The sequence below is a fragment of the Thalia democratica genome, chromosome 7 (genome assembly GCF_965202585.1).
Source record: "Thalia democratica chromosome 7, ktThaDemo2.hap1.1, whole genome shotgun sequence".
NCBI lineage: Eukaryota > Metazoa > Chordata > Thaliacea > Salpida > Salpidae > Thalia > Thalia democratica.
This window is the reverse complement of record NC_139171.1, coordinates 8,270,959-8,296,897: the sequence shown is the minus strand read 5'-3', so window position 1 is coordinate 8,296,897 and position 25,939 is coordinate 8,270,959. Positions and strand designations below refer to the sequence as shown.

General features: G+C 25.7%; 2 protein-coding genes across 3 annotated transcripts in view; one reads left to right on the top strand and one right to left on the bottom strand.

The window, feature by feature from the left end:
* The first annotated feature begins 319 nt into the window (after nt 1-319).
* Nucleotides 320-12,644, top strand: LOC145840674 (c-Myc-binding protein-like). Its single transcript, XM_082947997.1, has 5 exons — nt 320-439; nt 3,781-3,853; nt 7,289-7,337; nt 10,312-10,441; nt 12,268-12,644. Exons 1-5 carry the CDS (start codon nt 425-427, stop codon nt 12,316-12,318), a joined length of 318 nt encoding a protein of 105 aa, XP_082804123.1. The 5' UTR covers nt 320-424; the 3' UTR covers nt 12,319-12,644.
* A 6,121-nt stretch (nt 12,645-18,765) lies between these two features.
* The window catches only part of LOC145840226 (uncharacterized), a 28,045-nt gene continuing 20,871 nt past the window's right edge, over nt 18,766-25,939 (bottom strand). Inside the window, exons 19-22 of one of the 2 annotated variants that reach the window (XM_082947408.1) lie at nt 25,470-25,619; nt 21,728-22,220; nt 21,275-21,402; nt 18,766-20,324 (exon numbers count right to left, since the gene is read on the bottom strand). In XM_082947408.1, the coding sequence (XP_082803534.1) occupies nt 20,224-20,324; nt 21,275-21,402; nt 21,728-22,220; nt 25,470-25,619 (872 nt within the window). In that variant the 3' untranslated portion in view covers nt 18,766-20,223. Of the gene's footprint in view, nt 20,325-21,274; nt 21,403-21,727; nt 22,221-25,466; nt 25,620-25,939 lie in introns of both variants that reach the window. The other variant, XM_082947407.1, reaches the window with a different exon arrangement.

Below are 25,939 nucleotides of genomic sequence, written 5' to 3'. Positions count from 1 at the left end.
TATTCAACATGTAAAAATTATTTCTCGCTGAAAAGAATGACTTAAGCTGGACGTTTATCTGTAATTACCTTGCTTTACTTAATATATATGTTTAACAATTTTAATGGCTTATTTAAAATTAAATAATTATCTTAGAAAAAAATGCACCTTCAAGTTTTATTACTGTATTAGTTATTGTTTTTTTTTTTTCTAGCAACGACTTACTTCTAGTTAGTTTTCGTTTGAAAGATAATTTGGACTCTGTACAAAATGCAACAGCTTAATTTAAACTGACTTAGATTGGTAATAGCACATCTTTTCATGCCTCAGTGCTTTCAGAAAAGTTTTTGGTGGAAAAATCATAACAACTTCCAATCAAATTATTACTGGACTTCTATTATTTTATTTATTTCAGAAGACTTGACAGCAAAGGATTACCAAGATCATGTCAAATTTCAAGGTAAATAGTCTAATTACTTCAATACTAAAAATATTTGAATATAAAGTACATTGAATACTAATAATGTAACTTGTTTTAAATCACACAATTTATAGTTCTCGACTTAAATGTCTTTAAGGAGATTTATATCCCATATTTATTTTAACAGTTTATTACTAACAAAACAATGTTTCACTCCTTTACCTATTTACAACAACTAAGGATCTCCTATATGCAAGTATAGGAGTGAAACATTGTTTTGTTAGTAATAAACTGTTAAAATGAATATTGGGTACATTGAATACCATAAAAAATACTATAAAACACATTTGTTTTAGGGAAATAATCATATTATTTTTCTACTATTTACTGTTGAAAAGTTCTTAAAATAAGCAACTATATAAAACCTTATAGTTATTGCAACCTTTTTATGACTTGTTTACCTACAAAGTAAAAGTTGACAAAAATCTAAATCCTATATGTAAAAGCTGATGACAATAAAAGTTTATTTATTTAAAATCATGCAATGTTTTTCTTTTCTACCTGAGAATCCTTTTTTTCCTTAGATTTTATTTACTGTTACCTGAAAAAGGTGGCATAAGAATTAAATGACTAAGTTTTGTGATAATAACAAATGTTTACAGCACTTTTTTCTTAATTAAACTAACATTAAACTAACCTGTATCTGTGTGTTAACAAGTCAAAAATTTGTCTTTAAATTAAAATATTTAATTAAAAAATCTTTCAGACATGGTCAATCTTATAAAAAGTTTCTGATACTTGTTTACAACTGTAACTTTTTCATTAAAAGTTTTCTTGTAAGTTTAAAAACTCACTGAGAATCTATAAGCTACTTTTTTTAATAATATAGGGACCTCAAATATTTCTTGAATAACCTTTTGCAAGTTGAAGTTCTTGACAGTAAAACATAAATTTATTATGAAATTTTTATTTATTTCTGAAAAAAAATATTTTCATTTTTTAGTAAATTGTAGTAATTGACTATTTTGAAAGCTAAAAGAGTTTGATAAAAAAACTGAAAATAGATTTAAAATTTTACTGTCTCTTTTTATTCAATTCATATTCAAGAAATTATTTTTTTTTATACAAACATATATACAGTTAATACCTAAATCATTTGTGGTAATTACCTAGCATGATGTTGCACCAATATCAAACTGAAATTATTTTTTATACTTGGTCTATTATAACCATAATTTTAAGCTAAAAACAACATTTTATAAATACATTTATTTATCATAAACTAATAAAACTTAAATATTTAATTGCTTTTATTTTTCAATATTGTACTTGTTATGATTGTTTATTGAACGAAAAAAGCACTCAAATGTTTGGTTTAAGGACCTAATGTAAAAAAAAACTTTTTGGTTATCGAGTTGTACACCAGGATACAGTTTAAAGTCATGTCCAGGACAAGATATATTTATTATAAAATATTGTGTTGATATAATTAATTTGTATTGTAAAATGAAAGTGATTTAAATGAAAGTATTCAAGTTTTACTAGTTTATAATATATAAGTTGGATTGTATTTATGTATTTATGAAGCTAATTTAAAACAAAGTATATTTAAGACTAAACATATTATGTTTTAAACATAAATTATTAGCCTAAAATTATGGTTATTATAGACCAAGAATAAAGTATAATTTGATGATATTGGTGCAACATCATGCTAGGTCAGAGATGTTAAAATGCTAAAAGTTACTATGGTAATTCAGCAATGAAGTGTTTTATTTTTGGTTTGTTTTAAGTTAGTAACTTCACGCTTGAGTAAACAAAGCAGAGCTTTTTAACATGTCTGTGCTAGGTAATTACTATTTATATTTAGTAGCCTTTTTTTTTTGTTAAAATTATTTTAACTTCATCTCCAAAGTTAAATACTTGTAACTATTTTTAGTTAAGAGCAAAAAAAAAAAAAAGTTTTCACCCTGTGTTAATCTGTTTTAAAAAACTAACTTATTTTTTACTTACTAAATTTTAATTTATTCTAGAGGTAAGTTATAAGGGCATAGTTTTTTTAAACCAACCTTGGCTTTAATAAAAACTTGGAGTATAAACTAAAATTTATTTTTTATAGAATGCAAGATTAACATTTGAGAAATAGTTAGTCCATTAAAGAACTTTTAATTTGGTTTTAAGGAAAGCAAATTTTTATAAAATAATATTTACTGATTTTTGTTTGTTTTTTAAAGCTAAAAACTTTAAGAAATTCTTTTATGATAAGAACAAAAATGGGACTGAAATATAAAATTTTTTTAAAGTTTAGACAATGGCTTAAAAACTTTTAGCTCAATTATTTTTAATGCTGATGAATTTTTATTCATTCAAAGCTACTGATTAAACTCAAACTTTGTATTGGTTAATTTGAATTTTTAATTATAAAAATAAGCAACTGATAGCTTAAATAAAAGTCTGTAATTAAATTCAATTTAAAGAAAAAAAAGCTTTATTGTGTTAATCCATTCAAGAAGGCAACTTTTGGCCAAAGTATTGGTAAATTTGTAAAACAAAATTTCTAGTGCCAAACTGAAATATAATATTAAATTGCATAAAGCTTTATAAAACAAATATTAATCTCCCTATGTTTTCATAATCAAAAATTAAGGCAATAGGGGGAGTCCAACATTTTTTTTTACAAAAAATGACTTGGGTATTTAATCAAAAGCTTTAAGTACAAACTACAAGCCAGTTTTTATAGAATTCAAAAATATAATTTAAATTTTGAAATATTTTTTTTTTGTAAAAAGTTTCCAATACAAATGAATGGACAGCAATTTTTTTTTGAATTTATTTTCTTGGAAATTTTAAAAAAACTAAAAATCTATCTTCTTCAAATTTTCAGGAAGTGTTCCTTACATAACAAGAAAAAAAATTACTTATGAAATTTAATAATTCAAAAAATATAATGAACTGACAAAAATTTAAAAAGAAAAGTGTTAAAAACAAAGGTATTTTTACTTAACATTTTTTAAAGTCTTAAGTATTTTTTTTTTGTATAGAAATTAGACTGAGAAGTTTAAAGGAGATTGCTTGAAAAATGTAGGAGATAGATTTTAAATAAAATATTATTTTTTTGCTGTTTTAGTTTTAACTTCCCATAGGGAACCTATGATGCGGCCCAACTTTGACTGGTCATATCTTAAAAACTAATTTGATTTTTTTTAAACTGTAAAAAGCAACTTGAAGCTTAGTAAAAACTCTTTAGAATAAAATCAATTTGTAAAAAGTATGGCTTACCCCTTATGGCCTTAATATTTTCATTACATATTGTATATGTTAACTACATTTTTAATTATTATTCTAACATTTTTCATAATAAATCCTTTATTATTAAACAGGCTGCAGACAGTAAGAGGGAAGAATTCAGAAAATACTTGGAAAAATCTGGAGTTGTTGACGCTTTGACTAAAGGTAAATATTTCTGAATGCTCATATAGTTGAGTAAATTATGCTAAATAAGGTTGTTTGTAAGCGGCGCTCTTATATAGTGAGTTAAAAAAATTGTTTAAAAAATAAATAAAAGTAGGTCAAGTAAATACTTCAAATAAAACTATGTCTAAGTGGTGTTTTAGTTTTTTTCATAGGACTTAAGTTTTTAGTAATTAAAAAACTTAGATACAATTTAACTTCTAATTTTTTTAATGGTATAGATAAAAGAAAATAGCAATAATTACTCAAACATTAAACTCAAAGCCTTTAAAACGCTTATTTACTTTTTGTTACTCCTGAATTGTAGAAAAGTGTTTGACTGTATACATTGGTAACTAATCTTTCTACATTAAGCTAAAAGTTCTGCAGTAATTTTTGGTTTTTTAACCATCCGCTTATAGAATGTTACTTATAAAATTAGTTGTTGTTATGTACTTCCAAATTCCTAAGTAGTTAATGTGTGCACAGTATTTGCATCAATTTTGTTATGTGGTGTTGAATTAAATATAATATTTATAAACTAAAATTTTAAGTCAGAAAATTAAAAACATATAAAGTTAAGATTATTTTAAAATTCACTCTCAAGCAACATAAATTATAAATCTAGCTATTGCTTAAAATAGTTTTTTGCTTTTGTTTAATGTTAAAGTTAATAAATGGCTCTTAAACAAAAGCTTAATAAACCTTTGATAGAACTTAAGAAAAGGGATTTTTTCCAATATATTTTTGAATATACTGTTTATTAATTGCCCATCTTTTTGGATTATGAAATAAAATGAAACAATTACTCCTTTAATTTAATTCAAGTTTTTAGGAAGTATTTTTTGTAATATACAAAACTTTGGGTCAGAAAAACTTGAAAAAATAAAGTACAGTTTAACCAGAAAATATTTAATAATTTAAAAAGTCCTTATTAAAACAGTTGAAATAAATAAAATAAGTCAAGAAAATTATGGCAACAACTTCTCAAAAACTATATTAAAAGTAAAGTTGACCTTCCAAGCCATTTAGTTTCTGCCTTTAGTAAGGAACCTATGAAACTTGTAACAAGTTATAGCTTAAGTCTCAAAAATTACTTATAAAAAAAAATTTGGACAGTAAAAACAACAGATAGCTTACTTGTTAACGTGAAAATAAGACTAAAATATTGATCAATTTATCCACCATATGGTCTTGATTAACTTTTTAGGTAAAGCTACTTATGTAGAAAGCCTTCACTACATACATATTCAGAAAAATAAGTTATCATCAATTTTCTTTTGAACTAAAAACTAAATTTGTATTAATCTTTTAGAAGGACTGAGATATTAAGTTTTAAGTGTAAAATAAATAAATTTTGTTTGAAAATGAAATATTTCAAACAAAATGAAGATTAATTGAAGTCAGCTAAGTATAAAGATTATAAATTTAAATTAAGGGCATAGGGGGGTAAACACCCTTTTTTGGTTTTTGTTTTTATTTTATTTAGTTTTTACTAAGCTACAAGATCTTTTTACAGATTTTAAAAATTCAAAATGTTTTTTTGAGATATAGCTGGTCAAAGTCGGAGGCAACAATAGGTTCCTTATAGGAGGCGCAAACTAAAACGGCAAATAACTAGAAATCACTAAAAATCTATCTTCTCTTAAGTTTTTTGAGATAACTATCTAACACTTTTAGGAAATGTTTCTTGATATATTTAGAAAATTTTGTCGGAAGAAAATAAAAAAAAAAAATAATAATTTTATATAAAAAATAAACAAAAAAAAACTTTTTTTTTTTGTTTTTTGTCATAAAATTTTTATTTTTTAATTTTTTAAAATTCTGTTCCTACAGAATTTTCTAAATACTGCAAGGAACATTTCCTAAAAATTTGAGGTAGTTATCTCAAAAAATGTAGGAGGAGATAGATTTTTAGTGATTTATAGTTATTTGCCGTTTTAGTTTGCGCCTCCCATAAGGATCCTATTGTTGCCTCTGACTTTGACCGGCTATATCTCAAAAAATATTTTGAATTTTTTAAATCTGTAAAAAGCATCTTGTAGCTTAGTAAAAGTTATATAAATTAAGATCAAAAACCAAAAAAAGGGTGTTTACCCCCTATGCCTTTAAACTACTTAATACATTTTTTTTTTTTACCTTACTTAATTTTAAACTAAAAATAGACTCAAAAACCTGGAGATAGTTTGCCAAAAACGATTGGCAACTCTGGGAAAAGTAAAATTTTCAATTATCTGTCATGAAGGCAAAACTGGGTACGGGAAACCCTGATCTAAACTACTACAAATTATAACTTAGTTACAATTAATAAACGTTGAAATATTAAACGAAATTGTAACTGAATAGAAGCTATAACAGACTTAAGGCAAATTTTACTCTCAAATAAAAACTTAAGTTAAGAGCTGTAGGTTACTTTTTTAGTATTGCAATAAAAATCAACTAGTTAAAACAAATCAATTTTACTATTGTTTTTCTGTAAAATTTTAAAACTAAAATAATTAAGAATACAAAAATAATAATGAAAACTTTTTTTAGTTTATAATCTAGTTTTTGAACATTGCTAAGTTTTGGTACTTTGTGTATTCTTATTTTAAATAATTTAAAAATAGTTGATCAATTAAGTGGGCATACAGGTAAAATATTGTTTCATTTAATGATACAAATGAATAAAAAGTAAGAGGGTAGCAGTGGTTATTAGAATTTTAAACTGGAAGGTTAGAAGAGTATTATAATAACTTCTTTAAAACAACTTTAAAAACTTTTTCCTCAACAATATTAAAAAGTTGCATTTTTAAAGACATCTAAGTAATATTTTTGTGTAACACACTTCTTACCTCTTATGTTGATTTGTTTTAGTTTTTATTTTTGATAACAAGATGTTGTGTTTTAGCTAAATCAACTAGATTTATTTTTGTTTATATAAAGAAAATAAAATTCCAAAAAAAAAATGCCTATTATTTGTAGTATAACTTCATAAACTAGTCATACTTAAAAAAATTTACTTTAAGATATATATATATATATAATTTATTTAAAGTAAATTATAGTCATTTAACTGTAGTTTTTGTAAATTTTAGTTGTTTTAGCACCACACATTAGTAATGTACAACATTTAATTCTTACAACATATAGTTTTTTGTTTTTTTGTATAACTTTTGCATCTCTGTTTACCAAAGTGCTTTTTATTTTAAATCAGACCAGTTGAAGATAAAAGACAATTTTTTTTTATCAAGCGTATGTTCTGGAATTTTTAAATTGTATTTTCCTAATGAATTATTTAAAAGCCCTTCTAGTGGGCTCAGTAGAAAGTGATTAAGTTTAAATATTCACCTTTTTTAATATTTATTTATTTATGAATATGAATGAAATTTGATGTTATTATACTTGGTTGAAATTTTCATTCATTAAAATAAGTTGATAATAAAAATATTTAAACAGTGCTTGTCAATTTGTATGAAGAACCAGAAAAACCCAACAATGCCTTGGAGTGAGTAAATTTATTTGTAATTATATAAAACTTAAAAAAAAATATTATTTAAAACAGGGGTTGGCTAACTCCGCTCCGTGGGCCGCATTCAAAATGCTTTTTCAACTTAATTAAATAGTTATGTGTTCAAAAAATTAAAAAAAATATATTTTAAAAAATAATATATTGCCTAAATTAAAGTTTATAAATAAATTGGTTTAATAAATCTATTGTTATCCATATTAAAATAGTTCTTATTCGAGCTGCTGACCCCTGATTTAAAATAAAGAATATAAAGCTTACAAAATATAAATATTCTCGGTTAAGGCTGGTTGTTTTGCAATGTTTAGTAATATTTCTCATTTACTAAACCACTGTGAAGTTGAGTAATACAAGTTTTTACTTGACTATTTTTAACGGTTGTTATAATTTTCTGCATATTCTGAATGTACTACATTTTATTGTTGCATTAATAAAAACTGCACTAAATAGTTACTTGACAAAACAATTTGAGCTTAAATTTATAAGTGTTGGTTTCCGTAGAGTCCAATTATTTTTTACCAAGTTATTAAAACATATAAAGTAAAGTAAGTAATGGAGCTTTATTATTGTAAATAACCAAAAAAATTACATTTGTAAACATTTTTTTACAAGACCTTACAGCTAAGTAGTAACTAATAAAGACAATTTGAAACTAATGCTTGAGTGTTTTAGAAGCTTTGATTAAGATTTCAACGAATACATAAATATAAACCACAAACAAAGCTTAAATATTTTTACTTAAACAGTATTTTTTTCTTATGGAACAATGACATAATATAAGTTATGTAAACACTAAGGGATTAAAAGAAAGAATACTTCAGCTGATTTTAGATACAAAGTTCAAATGATTATCAAGCATGTTAATTAGATTTTACCAATTTTCAGTTGAAAAAGTTTTAAGGCCCAAATTTTATCAGATGAAAATAAAAATAATTAATAATACCAAAAAAATTTTTTTTCAAGAGAATTTTAATTAAGGAACACACAAACTGTTAATTTGTTGTGATATTATTCTCGTTTATATATTTGAATATTTAAGTTTAAATGTGTAAACCTTAAAGTCAACGAGTTTAAAGTAAAAACAAAAAGTCATTTGTTCGTACTATGATATTACATTTTAACAACTTTTTAAAAGTTAATATTTTGAATTTTTTGCCTGTAGAGCTTAATTTAGAATGCGAAAAACTGGATGTTTTCACAATGTTTATTTAATTTTATTTTACTTAATGTTAGTTAAAAAGACATTTGGTAAACATCTTATTTTCCATGGTTTTCATTTAACAGCATTTTTTCAAAATGTAAAAGATTGAATATTGAATTGGATAGTAAAAAATAATTTTGTTAATCAATAGGGTTGCCACACACTCAGGATAACTCGAAGCAGTTTGAAATTTTCTGAAATTTCAATCCAGTTTTTTTAATAGATTTTGAATGGGATTTAGATGTTCCATTCAGTTTCAATATTTTGATATTTTATTACCGAATTTAGTCAAAAACTTATGTTAGTTTGAATGCTTTTTTAGATGTAAGGATTTAAAAAACTCAGGATGACTCAAAACAGTTTTTTAAATTAGCAACCCTAACTTGAGCTTTTAAATTAATTTATCAGGAAGCAATAAATAGTAGATATAAAAGTTATAGTGACAGGCTTTCAAAAGTAATATTTGTTTTTTTAAAAAACAAACTTTGTCTTTTAGTCCTATTTGCAATTTGAAGTATAAACAAATTCGGTATATAAAAAAGGAATTAAACTTCAATATTACTTATTGAAAGTTTTTACTTTATAAGCTATAGCTAGGATTTTTTTTGTCCTTTTCCTTAAAACACTTCTATATATACATAATTACAAGTTTTGTAAGATAGTGACCTAAAGTTTTTTTAGATAAGTAACCTGTAAAAAATATAAAATAAATTTGAACATACTTTTTAAAAACGAGGTAGTTTTAAGTACTATACTATTTTGAAAATTGCTAATAACGCCCAAATGGCCTTTAATTGGAACAAGTGAATGATATTTGGTAAAACAATATCTATTGAGTTTTTCAACTTAGATTTTTTAAAAAATCAATTGACAAAGATAATCAGATTTATAGTATTTGCTTTCTGAAAGGTTTTGCTTTTTTATATCGAAAAGAGGTTTTTAACTAAGAATAAGATAAAAATGATATTTTCAATGTTTTTCTTATGCGGAAGCTTTAAAAATTTTAGTAAATAATCACTATAAAGTTAATAAATAATAAAACTTTCTACAGAAATTAAATATTGAAAGTATAAAAGATAAGTTGTTAAGGGTGTTTTCTAAGAATACGTTGGTTGAAACTGTCTAAAAACCAAAAACAAGTGTCTATGAGCAGTATTTGAGAAATTGATTAATAGTTAGCTATAATTCCACCAAATCTAACAATTTTTAAAATATATGTGTATACATATTCTTAAACCTCTTAACTTTCCCATAACACCTATCTCTCAATTTTTTTTTGATCTTAAATAATATTCCGCAGTTTTTTGCTTAAGAACATGAGACTTAAACATTTAGATAAACAATTTAATAAAATGGAACAATAATATTTTATATTAAGTGGTGAAAAAAAATAAGCATTTTTTTTCACAGTTTTTTGCTGAAGAACATGACTCTTCAACAAATGCATTAAGATAAACAATTTATAAAATTGAACAATAATATTTTATATCATGTGGTGAAAAATAATAAAAAAAAAATTTTCAGTTTTTTGCTGAAGAACATGACTCTTCAACAAATGCATTAAGATAAACAATTTATAAAATGGAACAATAATATTTTATATTAAGTGGTAAAAATAATAAAAAAATTTTTTTCAGTTTTTTGCTGAAGAACATGACTCTTCAACAAATGCATTAAGATAAACAATTTATAAAATGGAACAATAATATTTTATATTAAGTGGTGAAAAATAATAAACATTTTTTTTCACAGTTTTTTGCTGAAGAACATGACACTTGAAGGGCCGGAAACTTCGGACGTTGAGGCTCTGAAGGCTGAAGTGATGGAACTTAAATCACAAAATTCCTGCCTCGCTCAAGAAAACGAGGAACTCAGGGCTAAGGTTTATTATTGTTTATACTTTTAATGTAATTGTAATAAGTGTTTAATTTAATTTAATCACAAAATGCCTTCCTTGCTCAAGAAAACGAGGAACTTTGGGCTAAGATAGTCTTATAAGTAATGTGTAATTAATATCGTTAAATAGTTAATGTTTAAACAATGATAGTTAAAATTGTAGGGTGATTATGTTTGTACAATAACTCTTAAATGTATATTTGTTTGATATATAGTAAATACTTAGAATCAATTAAAACTATAAAAAACAAGTTTTAAAGAGCTAAAGTAAATGAGTATGTATAAGTTTTTTGTCTTTGGTTTATATAAGTATTTTTTTAAACAATCTAGTTATTAAGTAAGCACAAATTGCATATATTTCTATAAATAGTTTAAATAAATGAACTAAAATGATTTTTAAGAAAAAAATCAATGCTAACTCCAGTTTAATGTGAATCAGTGTCAAATAAATTACAGTTGTATCAGTAAATAAATTTAACAAGAAAATTTTTATGTTTATAAAGTTTAACTAAGATCTCAGACTTGAGTAGGCATTTGTAGTTCTAGAAAAAATACAAAATTAAATGAACTTGAACGTAAAACTAATTACTTGTCTATGAGTTGTATAAGGGTGTTCATGTTTCATAAAAAAAAGTCAAAATAAAGACTTAAAATTAAAAAAAATAAATAAAGGGTGGTCAACCTTGTTTCACGAATAAATCTGAAATTGTAGAGTTTCTTGTTTGATTTTTTTTACCATTTAGAAAACTCAACATAGCTTAGGAGGTGTAAGCAATCAAGTATGTTGAGTACAATAGGCTCCTTGTGGAAAGCAAAAAAATTATTGCAATAAAAATTAAAGTCTTTTTAAACTTAGAACCGATTTTTTTAAATCTTATAGGCTTATGATTATTAGCATTTAAACAATTCACCTGTATCAATATTTTGATTTATAAATTTTAGTTTTTTTGTTAAACTTTCCCCTTTTTGAAGTTTTTATGTAAAAGTATCTATTTTGAAATTAAACTTTTTGTTTATTTTGGTTTAACTAATGAATGTTTCCTGAATATTTGAATCTCTAACTCAAAAAATATAACTGTAGGTAGGTTTTTTCAAATTTCTAAGAGTATAAATTTCTGTCTATAGTCTATACTAGTGGTCGTCAAGGTGTACACTGGTGCACACTAGTGAGCACGAAATTTATTTCAGGGTGCACGAAACTTTTAGGGTACAAAAAACTCATTTAGGGTGCACAAAATTTTCAGACTACAAAAAGAAAATCTAGTTTTTTTTATAATATTAAAACATTTTAAGAGTACTGTACTGGGAAATTTGTAGTGATCGCGGAGATGTGTTCAATTAATAAGTATGTCAGACAAAGCCATATAAATAAAATATCATTGTGCAAACAAGATAAACCAAATAGAAAGGTTCATTAAAAACAGGATCGAATGATAAATTCTAGTTTTAGTTGTTAAAAGGTTTGCATGTAAATATAAACAGAGTTATTTCTTTAAAGGAGAAATACATTAGTAAAGTGTGTTCGTAGTGACAACACTACTAGCGGCACTTATTAAAACTAGATCTTGGGATGCACCGATATATTTTTTGCATTTTTGTGTGCTCAGATTTTGATTAGCTTGACGACCACTAGTCTATACATTTATATCGGAAACTTTTTGACGAAAATTACTTTTGTAATTACATTTGTATTTATAGCTCATATTAAAGTTTTGATATAAATTAATATAAATAAATTCCTTTATCACCTTCCTCTCTTAAGTATTGTTTGTAAATTATATTATAACTTAAATAATTATAAATTTAATTCAGCTCGACGGATTTGAAGGCAAGAAACAGACTGACGAAAATTTGACCAATTAGAAGTTGGCATTTCTCAGATAAAATCCACAAATTCTTGTAACTTGCTTCACACAAAACCTTGTTCAAATTTATTTTATACTTTCAAAAGTGCCTTTATATGAACTAAAAATTAAATGTTCGATGCAATTTGTTTGCTAATTACCGTTGTTAACATATATGCCAATTATTCCAGCTTTTTCATAAAAATTAACATGTAATTTAATTCTGTAGTTGAATTTTTCCATTCATTTTTCTATGTCATTTGTACATGTCGATATTTGTAAATTATTTTCAGCTTGTAGTTTGTTGTTGGGCTGAAAATGCACAGTTGATTGTATTTGAATATTTTTTGCAGTTGTCTGTTAGATTTTTATGCGTTTGTTTCAATGTTAACGCAGAATAAAAAGTTGGTTTTAAATGATTTTTTAAAGTAAATCTAGATAAAAAGTACATAATGTTCTAGAATAAACTTAAATATGAGAGCAATAATCAACTCATAAGTTCAACGTTTGTAGTAGTGTTGTAAAATGAAAATGATAACTTAATATTCAGTTAAAAGGTATATAAGTTCATCAAAACGTTTATTGAGTTGTCCACTTCAATTACGTGGAAAGCAAAAAAATATTTTTGCTCTTAAAGCTGTATGTTAAGTTTGTAATACAAAGTTGTTAAGATAAACAAAGTAAACAAATCCTGTACTTATATTATACATCATTGATCCTATCACCTCCAATGTCACCATATATAGAGCAAAGTTTCAATTTTTGGCAGGTTGTATCTTTAAAAATGAAAACTTGCTCCCTGGCCGCAGTTGGTCGACCACTGCTATGGGATTTCAAAATAACATTTGTCAATGATGAAAAATAAGTATAATTACCTAAATCAAAACTTGCAATGTGTATTTACCTCAAATGATAAATAATATTTAACTTGACAATTGTAGTTTTTTAACTAGAATAATATTGCACTGAATTTACTTATGTATTAATTGTCGCTGTAATTAAGACGTAACCATTTAAATAAGTGTAAAGTATGATCACCAGTAAAAAAAATGTAAAAAACAATATCTCATCTGAAGTTTGATAATTAATTTCGGCAATATCTAAAGTTATTTTCTAACCCATTGTTTAAAAATGTAAGAAAATAAAAAGTTACTACTGGACAGTTTTTGAGGATCTTAACAAAACTATGTTTTGTAAAATAGTAATAATTTAGTTCCCTTTATACTTAAAATGGGTTAAACAAAAAAGCTTTTTATTTTCATTAAAAGAAAAAACTCTGGTACGATGTAACTTGTGTAACAGTTTGCTTACAATTTTGTTTTACAATAATAAAATCTCTATCGCTAGTCCTTTGTTCTTGCGATTTTATAAAAAAAAGAATGGCCGCAGACTAGGATTTAAGTAAAATCGTGGAATTACTTCCAGCAAAGTCTGCTAAATCTTTAAACTCATTAGACTAAACGGGACGATTAAATTTATCTTTTTCTTTAAGTTTTTAGGGCTTATCCTTATTTGTTTGACGAATTGAAGCATCACCAACCTTGGCTTTGACTGATTGACTAATACCATCACCAAACAAACTCAAAGGAACTAGCTCTTCAACAAAATACCAGAGATGGTTTTTCATGGAACGCTGAGGATGTACATAGCTCATCAGTACTTTTGTATTTTTGGAGAGTAGATAATAAATCCAAGTCGTTTAAGTTAAAGAAGCTGATTAAGTTAAAATAGAATTGATCAAAAGGAATGTAGCAATTTGTGGAAATTAAAAACAAAAAATTTCAGTTTATTTGAAAAAGCGGTGTCAATTTTTTTTTTATAATAAGTGTTTTTGGGAAAGTAGAGCTATTTTAAGTGCTCATCCATCTAGCACTAGAAAGAGCTCCAGTACGTTGAGGAGTTAAACTTCGTAAGGGTCGAATTCCAATGTAGTTTATGTTAGTTTGACAAACTCTTAAGACTTTGATCCCTTTGACGATTTTTATAAGTAACTTTTTTTTAAACAATTTTTCTTAATTTAGTTAAAGAATTCTATCTCGATAGTTTTGATTATTCGATGGCTAGAGAAAAAAACTTATTTAGTAGCAGCTCCAGTTCTCAATGCGTGTAAGCTATCAAAAATATTGGCATACCAAGACTTTTGATATGTCACACGAGCACCCATTATGTACTGAAGCTAGTAGTGTCAAAAATCGTACCATTAACACTGTTTAACAGTTCTATTCTTTCTGTTCTTAAAAACCGCCCATCACTTGTTGTAAGTTGTGTGCTTATGATGGATTTCCTAGAAACTTATGTCCTTTCCCTGAGACAGAAACTGAAACGCGTCTTTCATTTGAATGGCCATCCAATGTGGGACTAGTTTTGCCGTCCCATCGCACCACAAGGTTTTATGGAGCAGTTCAATATTGCTTAAAAGTGGTTCAAGCTTTTCTAGTTGTTACATAAAAATGTCTTGAAATATGTGCGTTACTTGCCTTGAAAGAATTTTAATTCACTATTAATATTACTACTATTAATGTCAACTATAATAGAAACAAATAACAACTGTTGATAAGTCAGTCGGAACAACTTTAACTCTTCTTACAGCTGCAACTAACCTTTCGTATTAAAAAAAAAGTCAGCAGGTAAATACAATGGTACACTTGTTTTACAACACGATTTACTATATAACGAAAAACTCATATACCTTCTAGAAGAAGAAAATTTAAAAAAAATAGTTTTTTATGCTCTTTTAATTTTCCTTTTCAATAAACAACAAATAAATTAAAAACCTTGGTTGTTCAAATTAAAATTTAAGCTTATTTTGAAACTTAAATATTATAAAATAATATATTCTTTGGATAAATTTCTACAAATTAAAGGTAACTTAAATAATAAAAATGACCCCCTCGCATTGTTAAACTCATAAAAACGGATAAAAAGCAAAACTTTTAAAAGTATTTTGCTCCTTTGGTAAATAACTAGGATGCTAACTTTTTTTATGCTGTCTTTTCATATGACTTGCCACGCACAAAAGGTTAAACTAAGCTTAACTCCAAGTTTGGGAAAACAAAGACACATAACGGACAAAAAAAACACATATAAAATAGGGTTTCCGCCAATTTAATAGTACAAAAAACTTTTTTTTACACTTATAGTAAAAACATATATGAGGTTTCGTTTAGTACATTGCCAGTATTGTAGTTTTAGTTTGATAAAATAAAGTATAAGTTGCTTTTTATTTGTAACCGTTTATAGCTTTTTTTATTATCAGTAATTCTTATCTAAAATTCAATGAAACTGAAAAGTTTTATTTGTTACTGTGAATTTAAGTTTTATCTAAACTATTCTAAAATAAACAAAATCATCCCAACAAATTACATTGAATAAGTACTGTAAAATGAACTTTATAACTAGTATAACAAACTTGACTAACAACATAAACTTACAGTGTTCATATTATATCAATGAATGTATAAAAAGAAATATTAAGAAAACAAGTAAAAATATTTGTTACTTCGATTTTCAAGAGTAACTACTGGATATAAAATAATATTTTTTATAGTAGTAGACAAGTTGTAGATGTTTAAGAATATGATAAACAATACTACTATTGAAATTTAATAGAAATATATACTCGTCAGAAAATTTCTTTAATTACAAAATAAAGTTTTGTCAAAAAAATGCTATGTTAGAAATTAAACCATCATATTATTATTTTTTATTAAGACTGCTTTTAAAACAACTTGCGACTACGTGTACTCACATTTTTATACATGAAATGAACAACTCATATAAAAACTTTTTTCCTTGTAATTAGTTACGAAAAATGAAGCTACGTAAATAACTTAGTGATATCCAAACTTTAGCACGGGGTAAATCTGGCAAAAAAAAAAAAAAACACGGCATACTAGCTTGAAAAAATCTTTATAAGCTCTTAATTTACTAGTTTTAAATTGGTAGGGCTGTTTGAAGATTAATTCACTATTTTATTACTATTAAATTATTTTTATTTGTTTGTACAGCATTTAAGAAAATTAAGTCGTTTCAGAAGAATTTTTTTATTGTTAGAAAGTAATGATTTTCATATTTTATAGTCAACACATGAATTTGTAAATGGAAATTTATTTTGTTTTTGTGTACTTACTTTTTTTGTTTTTTGTGCATACTAAGTTTTATTTGATCATACAGGACTATTCGTTGGTAATATTTTTTACTATGTCATGTTTAGTTTTTTTAATTTTTATTGAATGTAATATGTTTGTTTCTTTTTAAGTGCCTCAGGTTTTAATGCCCGAGTCCATCTTCGCACAATAAACTCTAAAACTGATAAAAATATTTAACCGGACCCATTACTGCTAAATCCTGACTAAAAAGTTCATTTTTATTATATACTTGTTTGTGTCTTTTAAAATTTATTTTTATTACTTTCTTTTCTACACCAGTATCACAAAGTGTACAGTATCACTATTTAAATGATCACAAATACAATAAAAAGGAATGAATTAGAATATGTTGTTTGTAATAAGTTATGATCTTTAATACTTCTTAATAACTTATCTTGTATGAATTCAAACAACTATATTCTTATACATACTTATTTATTATGCACCAAACTTTTCTATCAGTCATGAATTGTGCTGACTTTTCATATTTTTAAACATATTAATTTAGTCCGAACGCAATAAATTGTGATCTTTTGAGCTACTTTCTTAATTATTTCTGACTTGCTGTGTTTAAATACTTTTTGCTACAAGCTTATAAAACTTTATCAACATTTTAATTTCAGGTTAAAAAGTTGCCAATCTAGATTGTGTTTTTATTAATAGTTTTTAAAAAACAAAAGTTTGCCGGAAGGTAAGCTTTTTAAACTACTTTTAACTTCTAAACATTAAAATTTAGTTAGTGTTTGAATAACAGCGCTGATAAATACTTCAATGCGTTTTTCTTACTTTGATAAAACCCAAAAATGTTGTTAGAGTAAGTTATGTCCTATTTATTTTGTTCATATAACTATATAACTTACATTTTAAGGCTTTAAGCAATTGTTTGGAAATATTTAATATTAAAAATTAAATCGTTTTATTACAACGACGAAAGTATAAATAAATGATTAAGTAATTTTATTTAGTAATCTTAACTATCATATCCACTTGTAGGTACTAATGAAATAGCAACATAAATATTTTTCTTTTGAAGAAATATAAAACACATATAAATAAAAAAAATATACAAAAAGTAAAACGATGTTAAAATTTATTAAAACCTACGTTGTGCATTTAAAATGTTTTAACTAAAATTTTACATGCAACAGTTATAGAAGTAAAAATTTACAGAGAAAAAAAAACAATTCTGATTTAATTCAAAAACTTTATTTCATAAACTATCAATATTTTTCTAAAAACATAAAACTCAGCGATGTAAATACTCACTATGAAAAAATAGAAACGTTGTACTAAGTGTATTTACATAATGTTATAAACAAGCGAAGTTGAAACAATAAATTTTTTGTACAGAAACTCATAAAAACTAAACGCTACTACATAGACTTGACTTAAAAGTCCTCTGCTTGAAACATTAGAGGTTTTAGACAAAAAGACAAGAAAGTGTTTGAGAAATAAATTTTATAAAAAGTTTGGCCTATTAAATAAATTGTTTAGCTTGTTTTGCATGAGTTTAATAAAATTTCAATGAAGCTAACTTTTTAAATATGTTTAGTTTATGTCAAAAAATGTCTGTTTTAATCAAAATAAAGAACATTCTAAACTAATTTTCAATTTGAATGGCATATTTGTTTGGTTATTATAAAACTTGACAAATCGTTAACTTAGTACTTGTTAGTTTCGAATATATTAATAAAAAAATGTTTAAACTCCAGATGTGTTAAACTTACAATTTTCTAAGTAAGAACATTACTCGTAATATAAACTTTCTTAAATATTTGAAAATCCTACGTAAACTAACAAATACTTTTGTATTCTTGTAAAACATACTTTAGAGGTACTAAAAACAATTATAACACTTAATTAATCTTTTATTTAGCTTAAATCCTACCACTTGTAAAATTTATACTAAATTTTTTCTTTGTTTTAGGTACATTTTAGATATATTAAAGAGCGATTGATTCCATTTTTTAAATACTATAAAGTACGAAATTGACAACTTTATTTTCTTTACTAATTCCAACCTATACCTTTTAAAACTACTGCAATGGACTTGGCACAATTTTGTATAAATATTTTACAAAAAAGGTTTGAGAAATATTATTTTTAGGAAAAAGCGACTTTTTTTATTCAACAGGTTCTTCTTTACATTTACAAACTTTTCGACGGACTGTAATTTTTGAACTTGGCAATATTTTGCAATTAAAGAAATAGCATTTTTTACACTGGTGAAATTCAAATGTATAAAAGATACACTTTAAAATGACCTTTATTTTACTTTTAAATTTATAAACTTTCATTACTATTTAAATTATTTTCAACCGTTGTATCCTAAAAGATTAACGTTTATCATAACCTATAATAAAGCAATCTTAAAGCTAAATGGGAGTTTTAAAACAAAACATAATTTTGAAATATTGATGTAGAACAGGATTTTTCAATAAGAATCTCTTGTTGGCTTTCTTGGTAAATAACTACTAAGGGATAAAAACTAAAAACGGTTAATTAACCAATAAAGGGACAAATATTTTTTTAACTCTTGCTAAGTGGGAATTGTAAAAATGCGTTTGGAAAACCCTGAAGTAAAACAAAACAAGACGCGCATTAATGTCGTAAGGGGTCAGCATAAACTACCTTAAATACATTTACTTCCCAAAAAACAAGCTTAAAAGTGCTTTTATCAAATAAAACTAAACAGCATTTTGATATGGAAAATAATGCAATTTAATTTAGTTTATTTGCCATGTCCCTTAACAACATCATATTGCATCACTCTTAAACCCAAACCCAATTTTTTAAAACCCCAAACCTTAGTTATAGTGATGTGTATCATGTACTATTAAAAGGGTCCGAACATAAGGAAGATTAAAATAAAACAGGACCGATTTACTTCATTATGAAAAAAACTTGACAACCGCGCTTATTCTAAAAGTAAAGATAAATTTAAAGCTATGTATGTTTAAGTTTGTTTTTGAACGCATCTTTACATTTCAAAGTTAAAAATTCAGGCAGCTACTAAAATTTAATTTAACTACTATATTAATAATAAAGATTTCTTACTAGTTTAGCTGTTTAAATGTGACTTTTTTAGTTTTATTATTTTATCCAAAATGGACTCGTTAATATCGGATATATAACTTATTAGCACTATCTATTTTTCTTATTTTAAAATTCTTATATCAAAACTTGATGGACAATATATTCTCAAACACTTTCTTTATTGACTTTTGTTGGTGTAACTTGTTTAGAAAACATGGACTTATTTAAAATTTTAAAAATACTTTAAATAAGCCTAGTACAAAGTTTGAACCAATAATTAAAATAAATGACTTTGATGCTCCATCGTTTTAAAAGACTATGTTTAATATTTCGTAACTATTTTGACATGTTCTGACTTTAAATGAGACCTTATATTTCGAATAACATTAAAAATAAACTTTTATAGGGAAAAATAAACTAAAACCTTTTTAATTTGCATGACTAGTCAAATTAAATCAGCCACATCTATAAAACTTTCCTAATATTTAACTACATACAGCATTTAAAAAAAAAGAATAAAACAAGAGTACAAACTATTCAAAGAGGGCTTTTTACAAAGTATGTGTTTTTTTTAAAGCTTTTCATTTTACCAAAAGACCTTTCAAATATTACTTCCAACATTTTTTTCGTCAAAATATTTATTTACACGCTCTTTATACTCATATATATATATCAACACACACATCACTATTTATAAACAATTGTTGCTACACAACGAAAAAAAATTCCCGCCAAAACAATCACTCCCAGTCGCCCACGAGCGGCGAGTCGTTCCCGCCGTTTTCCTCTTCCGTGATTGGCTGTTGCGTTTCAGCGCTTTCTTCTGGTTGGTTGGAATTTTCTGAAGTTTTGAAGTGGAAATTAAAACATGCCAGCATGCAGGTAAAGAGCATGCAGAAATAAAAATATTTACACGTTGGCTTTTGTCTGAACGTTTATTTTTTTTACACCAAAATTATAAGTTGGTGTTTTAAGCTTGCAGGTTTTTTAAAGGTTTAAAGGCTTTTATTCAACTATGCGGGGTTGCCTTTCTTTAAGTAAAAAAAATCTTCCCTGAGTGACTAGAAACTTCCCTGAGTAACTTAAAACTTCCCTGAGTTTCCCTGTGTCTTTTTCAAATCCTTAAAAATTTATTATTCATTAAAAAATTACAATATTAAATCTAAGAACTAGCCGCAAGGCTAAAAAAATTCTAAACAGACATCTATAAATAACTAAATTTGAATTTTTGAACAAAATATTGAAACTGGAATAACCAAATCTTATTCTAGATCTAGAAAAAAAATTCCCTGAGATTTTTGAAAGAATCTTAAAATTTGTCAATTCCAGACAAAAGCCATCACGTAAGTGTAAAACACCACCCGTCTACTAAACTATTACTATAGTGAGAACTTTTACATCTCGGCTAGCGTTATTAAGAATTAGTGATGGTTTTAAGCAACTTGAAACTTATGAAAACTTTAAAAAATTTATCAGGGTTGCCACCCTTTAAAGCAAAAAAAAACAGCTTAAGTTTGGCAAGTAATTCGAAAAAAATTCAATTGTCAAAAAATTAACTGTTCACCAAACTTGATTACTTATAAATTCATAACATTAACACTTAATGTTTAGAGCAAAATAGATAACTAAGAAAAACAAAAATTTTTTTTTAATTAAAAAAAGCCTGTGATTTCTAAAAACTTTGTTTAAGTCTGAATTATAAAAAATGAAACATGACTGAGTTTAAACAGCCTGAGTGAGTGGCAACCCTGGTTTAAGCATGAAAAAAGCCCACAAAATTTTCGGATATACCTTCATTCTGTTGTGGTTCAGGTTCCAATTCGGCCTGTTCATCCTGAGATTGATGTTCAGGTTGTTGTTGGTTTTCCATTTCAGAGTTTTGAGTTTCATATTCGTTATTTCCAACCTCTTCCTTTGTCCTTAAGTAAAGAAAGTAATAAAAGTATAAATATAATTCAGGTATGTGAGCAAGGTCTTTAATAATTTGTTAAATCTTAACAAATAAATAGTACGACATCTTTTAATGTACATTTGTGTATATTTTAAACGATAACAAATGTACAGAAATACTGTTGTGTTGGGTTAAGTATTTCCAACTAAAATACTTACTTTAAAAATTAACTTAAACTGCATCATGGTTTTTTAAATCATGTCTTAATTTACCGACTTTATACATACTAGTTATTTTATTTTTTAAATGTTGTTATTTATCTATCATATATTTACGTATGCACGCAAACAAACCATTCTTCGCCGTTCCCAGCATCGGTGTTCGGTTGATCGATTACCAAAGCTTCATTATGCGGTTGGTCAACCGTGATCTCGTTATCCAGACTCTGCTGGTTGACCGAGGTCTCGTCAACAATATTTTGTTGGTTGTTTGAAGCCACATCTATCTGATCGCCGACCGAAGGGTCGTTTTTGTTGCTGTCATCTGCATCAGCGCTGTCTAATTTTTCACTGATGGAAGTCTGGTTATCGAGTTGTTCGGTCATCGAGGTCTGGTTATCGAGTTGTTCGCTCATCGAGGTCTGGTTATCGAGTTGTTCGCTTATCGAGGTCTGGTTATCAAGCTGTTCAAGTTGTTCGCTTATAGAAATATCGTTGTTTGGCTGTTCGTTGTTTAATTGTTCGCTTATCGAGGTCTGGTTATCAGCTTGTTGGTTGTTCGAGGGCTCGCTCTGTCTAACGGGACTTCTTCTCCTGTAATCAGGACTTCTTCTTCGTCTTCTGTGATCTGTTAAAATATGATACTTGATGGCAAATATTTTGAGAAATTTAGCTGGATTTAAGAAAAGTTTTGCCAGTTTCAGAGAATTTTAGCTAGTTTAAGAATAGTTTTAGAAAATTTTGGCAGTTTAAATAATTATTATTTATTATTTAAATAAAGCTTATTCAATTGAGCAAGATGACCACTTTAAATAAAAATAAGCTAGCCTAAAATTATTCAAAATAAGATAAATTAAGCAAAAATAGGCAAAACCAAAAACATTTACTATTGATAAGGCTTGAACACTTGGAAGTATCATAGAAAAAACGAATGAACTTGGTATTTAGATAACAAAACATATATAAAAACTATAACACATTTTAAAATCATAGAAACTAACTTGAGATAAAAAATATCTAAATAATCCTGAATTAACCTGATTGTTTCAAAAACAAAACTGCCTTTATATAGCCAGAGTGTATGACAACCCTTGTTGAGGTTTCTGTGCCAGAAGATAAAATGTTTATTAAAACTTATTTTAGATGCTAGCTAATTTTCCTGGTAATTATTTCCATGCTTAATTAACTGGCAAATCAAAGGAGAAAAAATTACTAAAAATTGACTTTAATCAGCCTCAGTATACGAGTTTATTGCTTTGAACTAAAATTTTTACTCATTATTGCTATAAATTAAACTAACATATAATTTATTTCTATTCATGGTTTTTATGAATTTTTATTTGTTAAAACTTATAAAACCAAGAAAAGATCACCATTAAGTTTTATTTCAACTTGCACGTCATGTTACTTACATATTTTTATCAAAACTTTTGTTGAAGCAAAAATCAATGTTAATCTTGATATACAATTTTAGTTTTGTATACTTTAATTTGTATTTGGCATTAAAACTTATTAGTAAATAAAAATATACATTCACTTTGTTGGACTGTTTAAATTTTAATCTTAAAATTACGCAGATAAATATTTAAACAGTGAAATAACTATTTTGTTCATATTGTTGTGGTTATTTTTTCAAGTTTAATATTATTAATTAAAACCTAAATTTAGTTAGAAAATTGAAATAAAATACATAACATGATAATAAAAAATTTTCACTTACAAAACGTGATTTATTTATTTTTGTTTTATTAGATTAAAAATATAAGTAACTGCCTAGTAATAATTAATGTATATTTAAAACTTGTTCTATTTAATTTATTCAAGTCAGTTTAAGGTCATAGATAATATGATGGCTTTAAGTCTAAATTTTATTGCTTAAGTTTTAAATATTCACTTTAACAATTTAAACGAATTTCAATAACATAAATATGATTTAAACAACCATCTATTGTTTCAGTTTTTAAAATTTAAATTAAAAAAATACTGGCAATGTAATTACTATGTATGTTTTTATTATTATAAGCATTTTAAATATAAGTTGTTCATACATATATTTTGCATTTTAGTACGCATTGTTTTATTTAGCTAATAAAAGGAAATACACAATTACTAATCCTACATGGTAAGAACTAAGTTTATTTAAGTTTATCAAATTAAGTTTATTTAAGTAGTACGTTTACTGTTTATAACGTTTTTATTAATTTTTCAGCATATTTTGTAAGAAAAATACATTATTGTTTATAAATTAAGATTGTAACCATTTAAATTACGAATTAACCGTTAAAATTTGAATAAAATGATAATAAGTACACTAACAATCTATTTAATTATACAGATAAATTATAATTATATAAAATATAGTATTGAGACTACAACTATACGTTATTGTTTTGATCTTTAAATGTAAAAAAACAATAACTGATAATAATCAAAAAAGCATACATTACCAACATAAATATAAATTAAATTTTTAACGAGCAAAAAGTAAAAAGCACAAATTAAAAGCTTTTGAACTAAAAACGCTTTTAGAAAATACACTGAACTTTAGAACGATAGCCATGTTACAACATCTACTTGAAAAGATTTACATTATTTAAAAACAAAATTATCATGTGATTCTAGTTTTTAAATGAGAAAAAATTTCAAATGACAAAAATACACAAAAAATACTATTAAACAAAATACACAGGATTAGCAATACTCCTGTATTTTCTGCATTTATATATGTTTACACACTCTCTGTATTTTAGTTAAGGAAAAAACATTAACTTATGTAGTTTTTTTAATTTCAAGATTACGATATAATACAGCCACAGTATAAACTTGAAGAAGTTATTTTGAAAATAAATAACGAAAAAGTAATTTATAAAAACTTGTTAAAATAAAAAACTCAATTTAAAGAGAGGGTAGAAATTACGTCCACCAAAATTATACTACAACTTGTAACATTTAAAGGAGTAACTATTTTAACGTACAATCATCAATTGTTTATTCACATGGCTTAATTAACGAAATGCATTAAAATACTGAAAAATATTTTCAAATTTTAACAATTTTGTCAAAATAGGAAAGTAGAGATCATTGTTAACATTTTCTACATTGAATTCCCAACACTCAATTTTTCAATATACTCACAATTGAATCGGTTGTAATTGGTACAATTAAACTTCCGACCATATTTGTCAAAGTTTATGTGATACTACCACAAAAAGTTATTTTAACATTATTACTAATATTCAACATAAGAGAAAGTCAAACAAAAAACAAACTACTAAACAATTCATCACAATAATCACCCATCATCTGAATCCATGTCGCTTCCAATGTTTCCAGACTCAGCAGAGTTCTTTTTAAGAAAATTTACAAATTCATTATATATAAATTAATATATAATCATCTATAAACTTGCTCACTAACCACCATATGAATCCATAAAATAAATGTATAACAATCATTAAAACAATCATTAAACAAATCATTAAAAATCTATAAACTATCAAATCAAATATATATGTTATAACAAGAAACCACCATCATTATCAAATATAAATTTGGAAACTTTACAAATAGGGAAAATACTTATTTACTAGTTTATGAAATATACTTACAAATTAATAATCACATACAAATTTCAACTAGTATCAAGGGCATTGAAAAAATATCTTAAAGTTTCTTTAAATTTATTTATTTAAAAGAAATTAATGATGAAAAAGAAATATCTATAAGATAGATTTTTCGTGCCAAATTGAAATTTTACTATTTGACATGAAAAAGTTATTAAAAATTCCATGTTCTACCAGGTTTTTGAATTGATTAATTAAAATAATTAATTAATATGATCACATACAAATTTCAACTAGTATCAACAACAAACCACCATCATTGTCCATGTTGTTTCTCCCCACCCTCCTTCCTCCTCTTTCCTCCTGATTCCTGTCGAACCTCCTCCTCATTCCAGGAGGTGGCGACCTCCTCACGGGCGACCTCCTGGGTGGCGACCTCCTCCAGCGGGGCCCGCGCTCGTAACCTGGCAACGGGTCGGTTGTTAGGGGGTGTTGACTCGTTTTATTTTAATATAAGTAGGCTGAATGAGTGTTTTAATGTTGATAACCTAATAATGATATGCTGATAATGATGCTGACCTCAACTGAACTTCGAAATTTTCAAAACTTTCTCCTTATAAATGTCAAGTTTGTTGTAGCATTGCTAACACGGTGTTTGGTAGAAACAAAAATTCAAAGTTTTGATTTTATTTAATAAATATCAGCTTTCTGTCAACGTAATTTATTTAATTTTTCTCGATGAAGTTTCAACGATTTGGCGAAATGAACATTTAAAATGATTACA

Coding starts and splice junctions, on each gene's coding strand:
- LOC145840674 (XM_082947997.1), top strand. Junction 3,854..7,288: donor TGTTGACGCTTTGACTAAAG/GTAAATATTTCT, acceptor ATATTTAAACAG/TGCTTGTCAATTTGTATGAA. Junction 7,338..10,311: donor AAACCCAACAATGCCTTGGA/GTGAGTAAATTT, acceptor TTTTTTTCACAG/TTTTTTGCTGAAGAACATGA.